Raw genomic sequence first — 16,251 nt, forward strand, 5'->3', positions numbered from 1 at the left:
GCAGGCAGATGGGGTAGCCGGCTTGCCTTTTTATGGTCTGCGTCCAAGTCAACAGAGTGCCCCTTCCACACCGTATTCACAGGGGTTGGTGAACCGGAGAATGGGAGTGAAGAATTTTACACTCCTCTTGAATCTCTCCTTGCAGAGATCTATTTCATAGGAGTCAACCGGGAAAGTCAAGCACATGTCAAAATGGGAAAAGGTCAAAATTGCTCCTACAGTCACAGCAGCACAATTAAAATGCATGCCCCTTTCCTCCATGTCTCTTTGACTTCCTCGGAATTGGCCAATGACAAACGAGGCCTATTAAACCTTGTTTGCCCCAACGTGGCACAGTAAAGCCCCATCAATCCACCTAATGGCGGACTCTTCTCCGTATGCTCGTGAGGTTCTATAAAGCCCTCTTTTCTGCCTTCAACCCTGTATTAAAATTCCCCCTAACGCTGTCCTTGAGGCTAATTTCAATTTTTTATAGAGGTGTGTTTACTCAGGGTTGAATAAAGGGCAGGTGAGTGAGGCAGGGATGGAGGTGTATCCACAAATGCAGCTTTTTCTCAAGGATTACAGGGTTGGATGAGCAGTTCTGTGCTCCAACAGGTGAAATCACAGAGTTAGTGCTGTCTGAGACCAACTTAATCTGGCTTTTGTGGTGTTTCTATGCTTTTCTCTGTGGAGATATCTATCTGTTTCTATGTCCAGCGGATTGTGTAATTTTACTCTCAAGTTACTTTATTTCACAACAGGCTCTGTATTCACATTGGACATTGCAAGCATCTGAAAAGAAGCAGTGCGCTGAGGAGAGCCGGGTGCTTTCATGCAACCACAGGTGTTGTTAAAACAGACTAATAACACAGATTGTTCTCTAGGTGCTGCAGTGAAATGGCTCTTTAAGCTGCAGTTAAAATTGACTGTAAATAAGGTCTACAGTAAGAAGCCAGTTAACATTGTTTTAATAACAGGCTGCCCTCACATCACTGTGCTGTGTGTACAGCAGCAGTGTCCTTCCCTTAAGCCCTCAGCAAGCAGTCTATGACAGCTACTGCTGCATTTCAAGGCTTGTCCTTGCCTACAAGCAAAAGCAAATCATTTGCATGAATTCTTCCAAGCCATTAAGCTACATTAAAGGACTGCTTGGATTTAGCTACAGTGCCTCATGAGAAAGGATGCTGCGAGTGTGTGTGAACTCCCACATGCTGATTGTAGTCATGCTATGATAGAAATCATGCCGTCTTCCTGAAGGAGCCAAGATGCGCCTAAATGGATTGATTGTTTCGCTCGGAAATGTTTCTCCTGTGATACCACAATTTAGTAAATTCTCTGGCGCTGGTTTGATAACTCAGTTTATAGACACTCACGTAAACGCCTGAGTCTAAATTGGACTCAAGCAAAGCAAAAAAAATGATCTTTTTAGAGATAACAGAAAAGCAAATGGAATGCGAGACGCAATGTTGTTCTTATTCAACGCTAAACGATTTAATATCAAACTTGAAGTCGTGCTGTAATCTAAGTTGAATAGTTCCAAACACTTTTGGCACGTTGAAGTGGGGTGACTTTATCCTCATTGTGTCATTTCACATCCAAGTTAATCAGAGTGTGGAGGCAAAGCATCAAAACAATGTGCTGTCTACGCACACGCAGAGCTCAGTGCTGTGCTTTGTATCACTGCGAGTTTCCCATTTCCAGGCCTGCCCCGTCTCATGATCTAGTTTGAGCGCCGCGTCACATGATGTTATTTTGATGTTGGATTCTGCGTATTTATTGGCCCTGGTGCGCAGTTGTCTTTAGTCTGACGAGGAGCAGTGTGCTCGCAACGTCGCTTCTTAAGATGTTCAGAAAGTCAGCCGCCTGGGGAGCGGAGTGTGTAGGGCTCTATTTCCTTTTCCCCAGACGGGAGCAGAGCATGCTGTGTGAGATACTGTATTTTCTCAAAGAATAACCAGCCATGTACAGTGCAAATACAAATTTTATGAATTTTCGCTTCTAACCCTCTCTGCCTGCATAATCTGTGGAATATTTCAATCTTTCTCTGGATGCACCATGTGGGCAGAGCTATAAAGGCGCTGTAGGAAACTATACACTTTACCAGCTTGCCCCGGGCTACTTGGCAGTTACACTGAACTTCAGATCCAACTGGGGAGCGTCTGTAGGTGTTTCATACATAGAGTCCTCTTATAGATGCAAATATATGGAAAACTTGTGAAACTACTTGTAAGCTAGTGAAGATATAAGGCGCTGAGCTAAGCTGTGTGAATGTCAATGCCCAGCTCCTCTATAGTCTCTTAATAATCACATTATTCAGACTTGCAGTGGCAGTGAGTTATTGTGTTCTAATAAAGGGACCTATCACCATCAATCCAGGCAGTGAGGATATGCAGTGACCTGACAGTCTGTATGTCTTTATCTCATCTTTCAGGGACATTGCAGCTCGGAATTGCCTACTGACCTGCAAAGGACCGGGCCGTGTGGCCAAGATTGGAGATTTTGGGATGGCTCGAGACATTTACAGGTACAATCCCAGCACAGTTCACTGACTGATGTAAGGCGGCACGATAGACCAACTTGGCTGGCTGGAAATCAAGAGCAGGTTCAGTTAAGTTTGAGGCTCTATCAGGTCTAAAGGGGGTTGAGCTGGACTAAACCCACACCACATGGTGGAATGAGAAAGTTTATCATTTGGTATAAAGACAACAGGCTAGCCTGATAAACACAAACTGTATGGACATATAACTGTTGGAGCCCAGCTGGGAGTGTTTCATTCTCCTTCACACTGTTGTACCGATGCTTTCTTTTAATCTACGTCAGCTCATCTGGAGCCCCAACGGCAGCTTATTATTCTTAGCTCAAACTCTTTTATACTGCTAGGACAATTTCACGTGACGCCATTTAAATGAATGCACAATCCAGCAGGGAAATCTCCCAAGCCTTTCATCTGGTAAGAAATTAGAGCAGGGGACATATGTCACAACACTGAGCTACATCAGCGCTCACTTTCGAGTCAGCCGATGGAAAGTCACACGAGAGCAAAGTCACTCTCAGAGCATCCGGGAGAGGCTGTTGCACAATACCCACGGGGAGCTGCATTAGGAGCGCTTGATTTAATTGCTGATGTCAGTTTTTCAGGTGCCTCGATGTGATTTTGTTTTTATCTCTCAGCTTGGAGCTGCAGTGCCGGGGCTGGGATTTTTTTATTATCACTGTTATTATTTTGAGAGGGAGGGATGCTTGTTTAGTGCACAATGCCGCTACGCCGTCGGTGTGTTATTTTGGCTGTTTCGTGATGTGGCCCTCCTGCTATGTGACGAGGGACGTGGGAGTCCTTCTGAGGCCGTCGCAGGGGACAGGCGTCGCAGCGAGGGACCGGGACGGGGCTTAATGTCAGCCTTTTCCATTCTGGGAGTGGAGCCACTGGCGCACTTGCACGTGGTGTTCCATGGGCTTCCTCTCTCACACACTCACACAGTCTCACACTGCATGCTTGCACACCGCTGATGCAGCAGTAAATAAAAAGCTGGGTAAACAATAGCTGCCAGTCAGTAATCATCCTGAGGTAAACAGCCACCACTATGAAGAGAAATTCACCAGGTCTCCAGAAAAGAATTGGTATTTTGCCTCAAACGGCCATATTTTCACAGGAACTATTAACAATGGTGTGTAGCGTGACTTCTGGTTGTCAGTCTGGTGCATGCACACACACACACACACACACACACACACACACACACACACACACACACACAGTAATGGCAGAACAAATACATTTAACTCAATGAACAAGCACAAGTATTGGGCTCCACATTGTGTTCTTCCGTCTCTCCCTCCATTCAACCCCGTCAGTTTTTGCCTCTAATACTTCTCTATCTTCCAGCTTCCATTCTGCACCCTCCATCGCTCACACAAGAAAAAAAGCACACAAAACACAGGCGCGTATAAAAGACCCCCATTTGTGCCATAGATTTCCCGGGATTGTACTTAATCCTTCCTAATCTGCAGCTCAGCTTTCAGTGTGTGTTGGTGGTGTTAGCAGTGGTAATAAATATGTCCATAAAACCCATGCTGGAAAAAAAGAGTAAAAACAGAGGTCGATCCACTGATAGGGGGATTATCAGTCTTATGCTCTGCATTTTACCATCCCTCAATCTTTACAAAATATTTCAGCATTTTCTAATGGCCAGACAATGGAATGAATGTTTCATGCATTCAGGTCATCTTTCTATAAAGATGTGTTTTGCTTGCAGAGGTCAGAAAATGCAGCGGCTGTAAATATATAATAACAATATAGAATAACAGAGGCAGGCTGGTTTTTGTGAACTCCTGACCAGTGAGATCAGCCTTTTCAGAGCAATATGGATTCATCTTTATATGGCAGTCTGCCTCCCTCACCAGCTCCTTTATTGGGATAGACAGGAAAAATAGAGGGGTACCTGGAACGGGGGGCACAGTAGAGAAGAAGGTGGCGGCATTGAATCCTCTAATTGTAGGCTTAAAAGTGGGGGAGGTAGCTGCTTCCCATCACTGAATTGATTGTGTTATTCCCAGTGATAGATGAAGGCGTTGGGTGGGGATCTGTGTGACAGTCCTGCAGTGGTTCTTAGCTAATCTGTCAAGCAAACAGACTCGACTAGTGATTGTTTTCTCGGCTTCATTGATTATGTGTAATTTTCTTCAAGGCTAACTTCGTATGCCGATAGTTTGCTAAGTACATCCAGTATTCCCCTTTTAGCCATATTCTCTGACAGCATATCATCCATATCCACCTCTCCTTGCTGCTCCCCTGAAGACACACAGCTGTAGCTCTGAGTTCAATCAAATAATGAGCGCCGGCTCCTGCTATTTGTCTTGAGTCGATACTGTGGGAAATGCAGTAGTCTCTTATTCTGTAAACCTTCAGACCTGAACTGCCAGTGCAATAAATATCACACCAAAAAGATGGTTTAAGATGGTAAGAAATATTGCCAGATTTAGTTCTGGCAATATTAGTTCGGTTAAGAAGGTGAGGCTCAGCTGCAGATTGTGCATATTATGATATATTGCATCTGTTTGAGCTTCCTGGCACTCATTGCGTAGCATTTTCCAGATAACGTCTAAAGCTTTGAACAGTAGTTCAGACATTTTTGCCCCTGGTGAGCAAGAGCACAGCTTCAAGTCAGCTTGAAATCCTCCTTAAACGAAAGACAGAGTAAAGCTGAAGCGTGGTGGGTCGTGCAGCTGAAGCCCATAAGTTTTGGGTTCTATATCTGCGAGCTCAGGCTGCCAAAAACACAATCTTCCTATTTTTTTATCCAAGCTGCAATCATCTGTTTCATTCTTGGCCCCCCCCGTTTTTGATGTGTTTCCCATTCTTTTTTTTCTATTATTTTCTCTCTCCTTTTTTTTTTAGTTCTTATTTATCCAGGGAACGCCTACTGAGTCCAATGCTCTTTTCTCATCCTGCTGCACATTCGCTCCTGGGAGCTGCCCACTATAATTGCAGCCCTTTCCTGCTCCGCCATGTGCAGCTCCAGCAGAGCAGTTGGTGCCTCGCTGGCTTGTCTAGATTTTGAAGGAGAAGAGAAAGAAAGTGTGACTGCGACAACTTCCCCCTTTCCAAAAAGCCCTGGGATTTGAACTGGCAACCTTCCAGTCACAAAACTGTGTCCACGGGCTATTGCAGTCCTATATATCATGAAAGACTCGGCTTGTTTACAAACAACCGCTTAGGGAGAAAAACGTGTCAATTTTTTTTTTTTTTTTTTGACAGAATAATTTGGGGCAAACAGATTTACTCCTCTGCAACAGCAAACGATGCCAAAGTGATGTTCTTTCCCAGCCAAACACAGCTGACATCACTTAACTCACATCTGTACGCACGTCGGTTTATTCCGTGCGGACGCCGCGACAGACGGGGGAGGTGAGCAGGACCCAGCGCTTGTCCGCCTCTCGCTGTGTGCCTGGAGCGGGGCGAGATGAACCAGGCGTTGACCTCTATCAGCGCCAACAATCAGATAGAGCACACATCAGATAATTTCTCCACCGATGGGCGGCGTGAGGCGGCATTAAAAGCAGCTCAGACGGGCCTCGGCCCAGCAGAACATCTCCCTTTTTCCTCTGGGCGCGATAAGGGGTTCTTAGAGGGTCCCTCACACCCGCGTGGTAGGAAGCTGAAAGCGTGATTGGATCAGAGTGCTGATACAGCCGCTGACAAAGTGAATTAATTGGCAAATGTTAGAATTTTTTTTTCCACATCCCTGCTTTTGAGGGCAGTGGTGTTGCCATGGCGATAGTGCTGCAAACTACGAATGCTGGTTTTTATTTTACAACTAGCAAATAATACTAATATACTAACAGTACATGTGTGTGTGTGTGTGTGTGTGTGTGTGTGTGTGTGTGTGTGTGTGTGTGTGTGTGTGTGTGTGTGTGTGTAGGGCAAGCTATTACAGGAAGGGTGGGCGGGCCATGCTGCCAGTGAAGTGGATGCCACCTGAAGCCTTCATGGAGGGCATCTTCACGTCGAAGACAGACACGTGGTGAGAGCCACCAGCCTCAGCTCGCCCTCTCTGTGATTTCACTCCCTATATTTCACACCCAGACGTCTGCTGTCCCGACCCGCTCGGTCTCTCCCTTTCTGTTTTTCACCTTCCTCCGTCCTTCGGCGCCTTTGATCCCCCAGCAGTCTGTTTCCTATTCCTCGTCTCGTCTCTCCGTCGTTCTTCGTCCTCTGCTCTCATCCTTCACAGCTTCAGCGCCGATGATGCTTATAATTTATGACGTGATTGTCCTCGGTTTCACTCGCTTTCTTTCTCTCCCCTCAACTCATCTGCTCTCTCATCATCTGCTTTTCTCAGGTCGTTTGGGGTTCTGCTGTGGGAGATCTTCTCATTGGGCTACATGCCATATCCAAGCCGCAGTAACCAGGAAGTGCTGGAGTTCGTAACCAACGGCGGAAGAATGGACCCACCTAAAAACTGCCCCGGGCCAGTGTATGTGCAGATCCACACACAAATGCTGGAGAACAATGTGATCCCATGAGGTCTAATTAAGTTTCTCCAGAACATAAAGCAGAAGGAAGGATGCACCGTTGCATATGATGCATACGTTGCACACAGGCAGCATGAAAAGCTAACACAGATGCGGACATGAAAGGCTCTGATGGTAATGACACATAAGCGAGTTGTGACCTAGAAGCCGTCACACAGTGTTACGGGAGATTGCACTCAGCGCTGTCAATACGGAAAGCACACCAACAGTTTTCTTTCATAGTTGCCTCCCAATTTGGACGACACCATGGGGAGCTGATAGAGAGCTTAAACACCGTTTCCGTATCACACTGTATTTTTCACTCACTTTTCTGATACCGCCTCTCACGCCAGCTCTATTATAAAACATATATGGGCACGTACACACAGTTTCTGTCCCATACACACGTTCCACGGATTTATCCTTCACTCCTGTTGGCCGCAGATTACCTCGCCTTGCATGCGTGTAAATAAAAACACGCACGCCGTATTCTTTTAATTTGAAGTTGGAGAACGGTCTCATGACAGGACGCGCTGATTAACGAAAGCAACAGCTGCAGCTGGAATCAGCTCAGCAATTAAAACCATATCTGAGGATTGAACTCAGCTGGCAGTTTCTCCTGCAGTCTGCATCATCCATTCAGCACAATCACTCCGAGTGGTGGGAGATGATACTTTAATTCTACCTGAAGGAATCAAAACAACTATTTTGTCAAAATAGATCAATCTGGCATTTGTTGGATCAGCGGGAGAGATGCTGCTGTTTGTCTCCTCTACGTCTGCACGCAGTAGCAGACAGTGTTTTCATGAAGGGTTTTTGCTTGTGTGCGTCTCCGTGTGTGTCTTTAGGTACCGTATAATGACTCAGAGTTGGCAGCATCAGCCTGAAGACAGGCCTAACTTCTCAACTATCCTGGAGAGAATCGACTATTGCTTACAGGTAACTGACTGGAATTCTGACTGCCGTGAAAACAGGAGTTTGGGCTGAGTAATTTGGGGATTTCTATAAATCCAATCTTGCAAAGTCGCTGGATTTAAATTGTGATGATGTGCTCCAGGCCTGTATTTGTTGACAGACTGGACGAGCTGCTTCATGGCTACGTTTCAGAGCTTTTAATGTGACAAACTTAAGTCAATCACATGCTGTGCTTCACCATCCATCAACTGTCATTCACTCCACGACGACTGAGCTAACTAGCTAAGTTCCTGTCTTAACATTTCCTTGTGTGATCAGCTAATGCTAGCTTGATTATCTGTCGCTCTTTTTGAACTATAAAAAGACAAATGTTCACAGAGTTTCTGTTAATTAGCTCCAGATGATTCAGTTCAGTGACAGTGACAGTTTTCATTATCACTGTGCTCACCTCCTGCTTGCAGCTTATTTGTCATGATAACGCTGAAAAACATCTCTTGACCCAACTTTAGGACCCTGATGTGGTGACCATGCCCCTGCCTGTAGAGTATGGACCCATCCCTGAAGAGGAGGAGCGTGTACCCATTCGCCCTGACGACCCCTCAGCTCCGACCGTGCTGGTGAATGCCCAGGTGCCTGATGGGGAGGCTCCACAGCTGCCTCCTTCCTATCCTACAGAAGAGAACCGGAGAGGTGGGGAGCACACTGTCATCACGAGCACAGCATCGGAGGCCAAAGCACAGACGTCAGCCCAGCCGCAGCCCCAGCCATACCTCCACCAGCACCAGCAGCCTCACACGCAGACCTCCATCACGGTGGCAACCACCAACACAGTCACCTCCACCACCACCTCAACGCTCACTGCCAAGGGACCTCACGTCACCACCCAGCCCAGCCTTGAGGGGGGCCACATCAACCTGGCGTTCACCCAGGGCCACCCGCCAGAGAAGGAGGGCCACAATGGGAAGAGCACCAGTCTGTGGAACCCAACATATGGCTCGTGGTTCCTGCAGCAGAGGAAGCAGCAGCAGCAGAGGCAGGCAGGGGTGGGGGGAGCTGGAGGGAGCAGCGGCAGGGTGCCCGGCGAGGGGCAGGAGCATGTGGGCCGCACTGTTGCTGAGGTGGCAGGGGCGCTGGGCCTCCAGCACCAGCACCAACACCAGCACAAGCAGTTCCAGCATCAGCTCCAACAGCAGCACCAGCTGCAGCTGCTGCACCATCAGCAGCAGCAGCAGCAGCAGCAGGGTCTTTGCAGACCTCTGTTGCCCCCACCACCACCTCCTGCTGCTCAGTCACCTCTGCTTTTAGATTCAGCTGCGTTGCCCCCGGTTCCCCTCTACAGACTGAGACGATTCCCCTGTGGGAACATCGGCTATGGCTACCAGGAGCAAGGGATGTCACTGGAGGCCGCCCACGGTAACCCCAACCCCCCTCCTCCACCCCCTCTTCCCCAGCAGGGCACCTCCATGACCTCGACAGCAGCGCACCAGAGGGGGGCCTCCATTCCAACCTCAGTGTCCATGGGTCGTTCGGCCATGTCCGAGGATAGCCGTCCACTGCTAGTCACAATGGGGACAGTACAGGACCCCAGGCTGCCCAGGATGGAGGGCCACAACGCCACCGTGCTTTAGCCCAAATGCCTGTACCGCTGGTCTTTTTTTCAAGCCCTGTTTTTGGAGACTGTGTGTTCAAGACACAGCAGGAAACACTGTGTCAGGACAGAGACCGCTTTAGACCACCCCCACGTCCCACCATTTTGGTTTCTTCCTCCAATTCAGAAAGAGCCTCACTGAAACAGAGCTGGGTGAGTCCACCAGGCTTCTCCCATGAGAACCCTGGAGGTGTGTTCAAATCCCCAATGGATGCTAAAGCACATCACAGAACTACAAAGCTTTTGGCAAAATGTAGAGTAAAAGCTAGTTTTAAGAGATTTAAAAAAAAAAATGTATTTTTTCAACGCTGGAGGGATCATGACTGAGTGAAACACTAAGAAAGAAACACATGCAGAGTCTATGGCACAAGAAGGCAACTTTCCATCTGGTAGAGACCAAGAGTGAGCACATATGCCATGTGTGCACTGACAGCTGACGATGTCTCTCGTCTATGAGAATGGACTACGAGGAGGATTCAAATCTCTATATTTTGCCAGACTTCAGACTTTCAGTCAGACCATTTTGACTGTAGCAACCACAAAGTTGTCTACAGCTGCCAGCTCCATGTGTCAGCTCTACTGCAGAACCCTCACACTGTTCCTTATCCACATCCTTTTGGAGAACAGCCGTGCGGTAAATAACTTGTATCAGACTATTTTTCAAGAACATCACAGAATTGGACACTGGATTACCAGAGACATTTCTATGAAAAAAAAGAAAGAAAGAAAGAAAGAAAGAAAAAAATACTGGGAAAAATGTGTTTGTTGATGTTTGCTTGCCTGCTTGTTTATTTATTCATTTCTTTATTTATTATTTGGAGGTGGCTCTATAAATTATTCATGAACATGCTTCTTCAAATCCAAACCAATTCATTTGACATCAACTGGTTTCCAGCTTATTTTTGGTAATATGGTGAGAGCAAAAAATAAATTAATTAATTTAAAAAAAAAATATATATATATATATATATATATATATATATATATATATATATATATATATATATATATATATATATATATATATATATATATATATATATATATTTATATATATATATATATTTATATATTTATATATATATATATATTTGGCCAAACCCCCATCAATGAACAACTTTAAACATCCTGAATGGTTTGGAAGAACACTGATACAGGACGTCAGCTGTGTCCGTCCTTCACGATGGCCTTTAAGGTGGTGATAAACCGAGCACTGGAGCAGGATGACAAAAGAATAGAAGAGATTAAACACAAGCTTCCCTCAGCAAAGCGACATTTAAGAGTTCAGCTTCTTACTCCCGCTGAAGATTTGTAATAACTTGTTGCCTCTGGTACTATTGAAATCACTGCCTCCCTTTGTTCACCACTCCATTCCGCTGAAAGAGCGCTTTGAGACAGTGGAGCTGAAGCTTTTCTTTACTTCCGGCTTTTTTTTAGTAACCTTTTATTTATTCATTTCTTGTTAAATAAAATGTCCCTTACCCTTTCTTGACTGGTTATAGAAACATAGTGGATATTGCTGAATCAATCTTAACGTTCAAATTGCTATCTCCAAGCACTCTGCGTTTCTAAATTTGCATATTTTATCTTTTCTATTATAGGATGAGTGTTGTGGAATACAAATGAGTGTGAGTGAAAAGTTTGAGTGCAGACTGCTTTTGCTCTACATGCGAATGAAAGCTGAGACCGCTTTGAGTCTCGTTCCGCTCCTTTTCACACACGTGGTGTTCACACTTGTCTGTGTTCAAAGTCGGCTTTTCTTAAGTTTAAGGACAGGTACATGCAGTATATCTAGCCGATGACGCCATGAGCGCGGCGCTGTTGTTATTTAGGTGAATGACGGCAATATGTGCCACTTTTTCATGCTTTTGCTTGACTGTATTCGGCAAACCCGTCAGTCCTTCTGCTTTAAAGCAATGACGAGCTGTCGTGTGTCATGACGCTCAGTGACTGATTAAGACAAATGCATTCCTATAGGCCAAGTCAATGAGTAAGTTCATTATTGACCAATGAGAAGTATTTTGCTTTGTCTCCAGTACCTGTGTCAGATGCATTGATTCTGTGTCTCCCCCCGGCCCCCCGCCCTCACAGCTCATCTCCATCATTTGATGTAAAAAGACAAACTGAACTGCACCTGTAAATGTTGTAATTATAAAGTATTGTTCTATAGCTCTGGTAAAAGCTGTAAATTGCCCTTCAAAAGACATTCGCCAAAATTAATAAATTACTATATAATAGCTGTTTTGCATGTGTCTGGCCCCCCCTCAAGGCTGCACCGAGTTCATCAGATGAACTGGAACAGGGCTGGTTAGCACAGTAGAAGCACAATCATCAACTCCAGCAGCTTGGTTACGAAGCCGCAGCGACATTTTGACATCGAAAATGAAATTTTGAAAAGACTGAAAAGAAAAGCTGAAGTTAAAAAAAAGGGAAAAGCTGGCATTGAAACACCTGGAGAAAGTTGAATTGGAACGTGAAGGAGTTCCACTGAAAAATAAAACACAGGCAGAAAAAATGATTTCTTTTGATACGCGTTGCATTCAGATGTATTTTTCAGTGACGATCTTCTGACTTTTTCTCCGTGTCAGTCTTTTCTCAGTGACGGGTTGTCTCTTTTTTTTCTCATTCAGTATTTTTTCAGTGTCACTGCTCTACAGTTTCAAGTCCCTCTCATGGTTTTGGTGTGGAGAGGAGGGGTTTTTTTGAGGGGAGGGGGCAAGGAGAACGTGATCTACATCTAATCTGCATACTGATTTCGTCTACACTCTGCGCCATGTTCAAAGCCGTCAGATTGCTTTGCTGATCACATTACACGACAGTCTGGCTAATGTTTGCTATGAGGAAGGTTGCGCAGTGGTCTTCATGTTCATGCCTTGGTGTTGTGAGTTCACTGTATGTGATGCATTAAAACAGTTGAGACTCCGCTGCAGCCACCGCGCCATGTCCCACTGCAGATTTGATTCTGAGGAGCCTTCAGTTTCCTTTAGTGGGTGTTTTACTGCTCTCGAGTTTACGGCCCCTCACAGGAATAAGAAAAGCTCTCTGTGATAGAAAAGACACATGTCCAACTAAAAGTAACTGACAGAACGAGATTAAAGCAAATACATTAGATTTATTTTGTGCTGCCATATATTCTTTTTACAAAGAATGTGTCATGGCTCAGTGAGAACCTCGACTGCACTAAGAAGAGGGCTGAAAAAGGGGGAACAAAAGGGCAAAAGGAGTTTCTATAGACATCCATGAGAGTATCAAAGATGCTGGGCTGCTTTTCACCGACACTCAGTCTGACCTTAGTTCCAAGAAGTGTTGCAATCCCAGAATTATGTTTCGAGATAACAGACTCAGTCCATTTTCACAAGCTGCCACAAACCCTTACAGCGGGCGTCACAGCGAAACCTGCACGGACAACCGTGGAAAATGTCCCTCCGCCATAGCTTTCATGCCAGTGGTGAAGTGGCTGTTCTGTAAGCCAGCTTCTAATGTTACACCAGCCTGTTAAACTCGACACACACCCAAGGTTTCTATCTAACACGTCCAAGGTTTCTATCTAACGCCTCGCTCTCTGCGTCCTCGCTCGGTACACTCGCATCAAAGGAGGAGGATGAAGTCACATCTTGAGGTTTGCTGGAACAGCCTGACAGGTAGAAATATTAGCTATCAGTCTACTGTTCATTTATTCATTAAGCTAAGATTTGTGATTATTAGATATGAGCAGGGGTGTCAAATTAAGGCTGGGCACACAAGAACCCCCCCCCCACACACACACACACACACACACACACACATTTAGAATTTATTGCTACATCTAACCCACAAATACATTATTGATTTTCCCCAGTCTTTTATTTTAAACTAATCATTTCATTTTCCTCGCAAGATTGCAAAATCAGAGCATAAAATGGCTCTTTAGTTCACATTTAAAGCGAAGTGTGAGTATTTCTCAACCTCTTTCACCTCATAATTGTGGCTGTTCTTTGGGTCATTCTAACATTTGTGCATTTGCCACCTCAGCTCGAGAAACGCAGATTCTGGCGATCATTGTGCAGTTAGCAAAAATGGCTAATCCATGGGGCAAGTGTTTGAAATTCAACTTGTAAAAATTAACAAGAATCTCTACAATGCAGCTGGCGAGTGCGTAGTTACTGCGACTCACGGCCTGTGAGAATACAACCCATTCTCCTTTGCATCCTGCACCAAACTGCGCAACTTCAGACGGCTAAACCAACGGTGCTCTGATTTACTGCATCACACCTGACACCAAAATGCCTCTCTAAATTAAAAGAAATGCTGACCTGGAGGATAGATGGTTACAGTTTTTTTTCCCCCCTTTATCTGATGGTCGACAGCGCAGAGAGAGACAGGAAACATGAGCAGAGAGAGAGGGAACAAAAGCTGGGGTTGAAGCGGGGACATTGCCATTATGTGATATATGCTTTAAGCGTCAGGTGGCTGAGGCGGACAGACACTTTAATGAGAGGTGGATGATGATTTTCTTTTTTTAATGTTCTTATCTGCAAGGAGAAAGCTGCTGTGCTCCAGAGATAAAGTCTCAAGCTGCAGCATATACATTACTCTACTACACATGCAGAGCAGTATATTGGAGGATGCAGGAGAGGGAGTTTATTTTTCTCACAGCAGCAGAGAAACACCTTACCAGCAGCCCCCTGGTAATTCAAGGTTGAGACCCCTGGATTAGAAGCTGCTGGCATCCTAACATACTTCAGTGATTCTGTTACATGTTTGGAGTCTTGCTAATAAGCAGGAGAAGCTTTGAAATGGGCTTGTAATAAATCATATTTAATCAATATTTTGAGTCAAATCATTACAGTTCACTTTGCTATAGTTAGTTGTGTAGTAAACAGGATTATGTACAGTGAGCTGGTCATTATTGCACATAAGCCCTGACAGGGTGAACAGAGACCCCAGCAGGATTATCCCTGTATTGTAAACATGTCTAAATGTAGAGGCTTGTGCAGCCGCCAGTGCGTATTTGCTAGCGATAGCAAACTGTATTCCTCGGGTGCCAGCTGTGCCAGAGCTGCTCTCCATCATGCTAAAAAGCAGACTGGGGTCTTTCTTCATGAACTTACGGAGATCATTTGTCTCCCATCAGGGATGAGCTCTACGCTCAGTATGAAGTGCTGATGGTGCAGCTCAGCGCTCACTGTGCTGTGATGCAGTGTTTCACCTTCATCTCATTTTGTTCTACTGATAACAAACCATTTAAATACAAGATACATTGGATTGGAAGTCAAACAGCAAAATGGTGTATCACAGCAAGACCTGTTTATTATTTCAAAAGTTACATCCAAGGCAAAAAATAATAATAATAATGGCATTTGTCCTGCTTTGATTTTCAGACAGCAAAGGCATCGCCACAGAGTGTGAATTCAGACGCACCACTGTGCTCCAGTGGAGCTCCTCTAACTGCTTTCAGTGCCTCCTTTTCCATGTACAAGTCACAGTGTGTGCACTGTCTTCTGCTCAGAGCTGCTTTCTCAAAGAATCAAAGACAAGCAGCATCCACAACATAAAGGGCCTTATTCTAGCCAAGGAAGTGGCTTAAGTGTGCAGTTGGAGACGTATATTCAGTGACCACTTTACAAGCGACGCGTGTACAGCCGACTGCAATCCAACTGCTCTGCTATAAAGTCTTTTATGATGACTATAATATTTGACTGTGAGATAGAGGAGTTAATTTTATGTTTCAGCATGAGATCAAAGTTAGTGATATGTTGAACTGAACTGCTTTATACTCAGAGGTGTTGCTAGTATTCCCTTCATGTATGTAAATGACAAATTAGAAACACCCCTCACTATAATGTGATCCAGTACAGCAACACCTGTAACCTCAGTAATAAAAGATCTGAATTTAACAACAAAAACTGAACATTGTCAACCTTGTAATTTACTGAACTGCAACAGATTGGGCAAACAGAGGTATTGATCAGTCGCAGTCGCATCAGTTGAGATATTAGAACTTTTTCTGTTTTGGCAACAACTGGCTCCCTGCATGGAGCAACCCGTCATTTTCCCCTGCATGTGATTGCCTCAGACTTTCAACTGAGGGTTCAGCTCTCAAACACTAAGACGTGCACGCTGAATTGCATACGTCACACCAAGTGAGAGCAAAGAGATCACTCAGAAACACAGCAGAGATGCAGCCACACGAGGTCCCCAAACAGCTGCATGTGCAAAGATTCCTTGACCCGTCCATCATCCCTGCAAGAGCTGGCCCCCTGTTTCTGACCTCCACACGTCACTGAAAACACCCAAAAGTATCCAAGGTCTTAAGCATCTCATCTCATCTCGTGACTCCTCAGCAGCAGGCACGTTGGTTGGCTTCAGGTGTGAGGTCAGCATTTCTCCTCCTCAGCAGCGATCGAACTGGGCATGTGCCATGTTCAAGTCAAATGGGATGGATGGCAGCAACCGGGCTTCATTCAGGCCGCCTCAGCTGCACTCACGCTCCACCACTTTGCATATTTTTTCATTAGGCAGGGAGTTAGGTGGAGTCAGACGCTGTCACTGAGGTTCACAGTGGCTCTTCATGAACCTATGAGTGATGTCACATGTGGAGCTGACTGGCACTTTGCTAAAGCCTCTTTAAAAAGCCAAAAGGATCCTTTCTCCCGGGGGAACAGACACTTTTCAGTCTCTATAATGTATTTGATGTTTTTTATTCTCCACTTCCA

At 45.2% G+C, this 16,251-nt stretch overlaps 1 protein-coding gene across 2 annotated transcripts in view; it reads left to right on the forward strand.

Annotated features, from left to right (window-relative positions):
• The window catches only part of alk (ALK receptor tyrosine kinase), a 320,126-nt gene extending 309,649 nt beyond the window's left edge, over window positions 1-10,477 (forward strand). For both annotated transcript variants that reach the window (XM_070980114.1, XM_070980115.1), the window contains exons 25-29: window positions 2,414-2,506; window positions 6,402-6,503; window positions 6,822-6,956; window positions 7,842-7,932; window positions 8,418-10,477. In XM_070980114.1, coding sequence (XP_070836215.1) covers window positions 2,414-2,506; window positions 6,402-6,503; window positions 6,822-6,956; window positions 7,842-7,932; window positions 8,418-9,536 — 1,540 coding nt within the window. In that variant the 3' untranslated portion in view covers window positions 9,537-10,477. The remainder of the gene's footprint in view (window positions 1-2,413; window positions 2,507-6,401; window positions 6,504-6,821; window positions 6,957-7,841; window positions 7,933-8,417) is intronic.
• Window positions 10,478-16,251: the final 5,774 nt, after the last annotated feature.

The sequence above is a fragment of the Chaetodon trifascialis genome, chromosome 14, assembly GCF_039877785.1.
Source record: "Chaetodon trifascialis isolate fChaTrf1 chromosome 14, fChaTrf1.hap1, whole genome shotgun sequence".
Taxonomy (NCBI): domain Eukaryota; kingdom Metazoa; phylum Chordata; class Actinopteri; order Chaetodontiformes; family Chaetodontidae; genus Chaetodon; species Chaetodon trifascialis.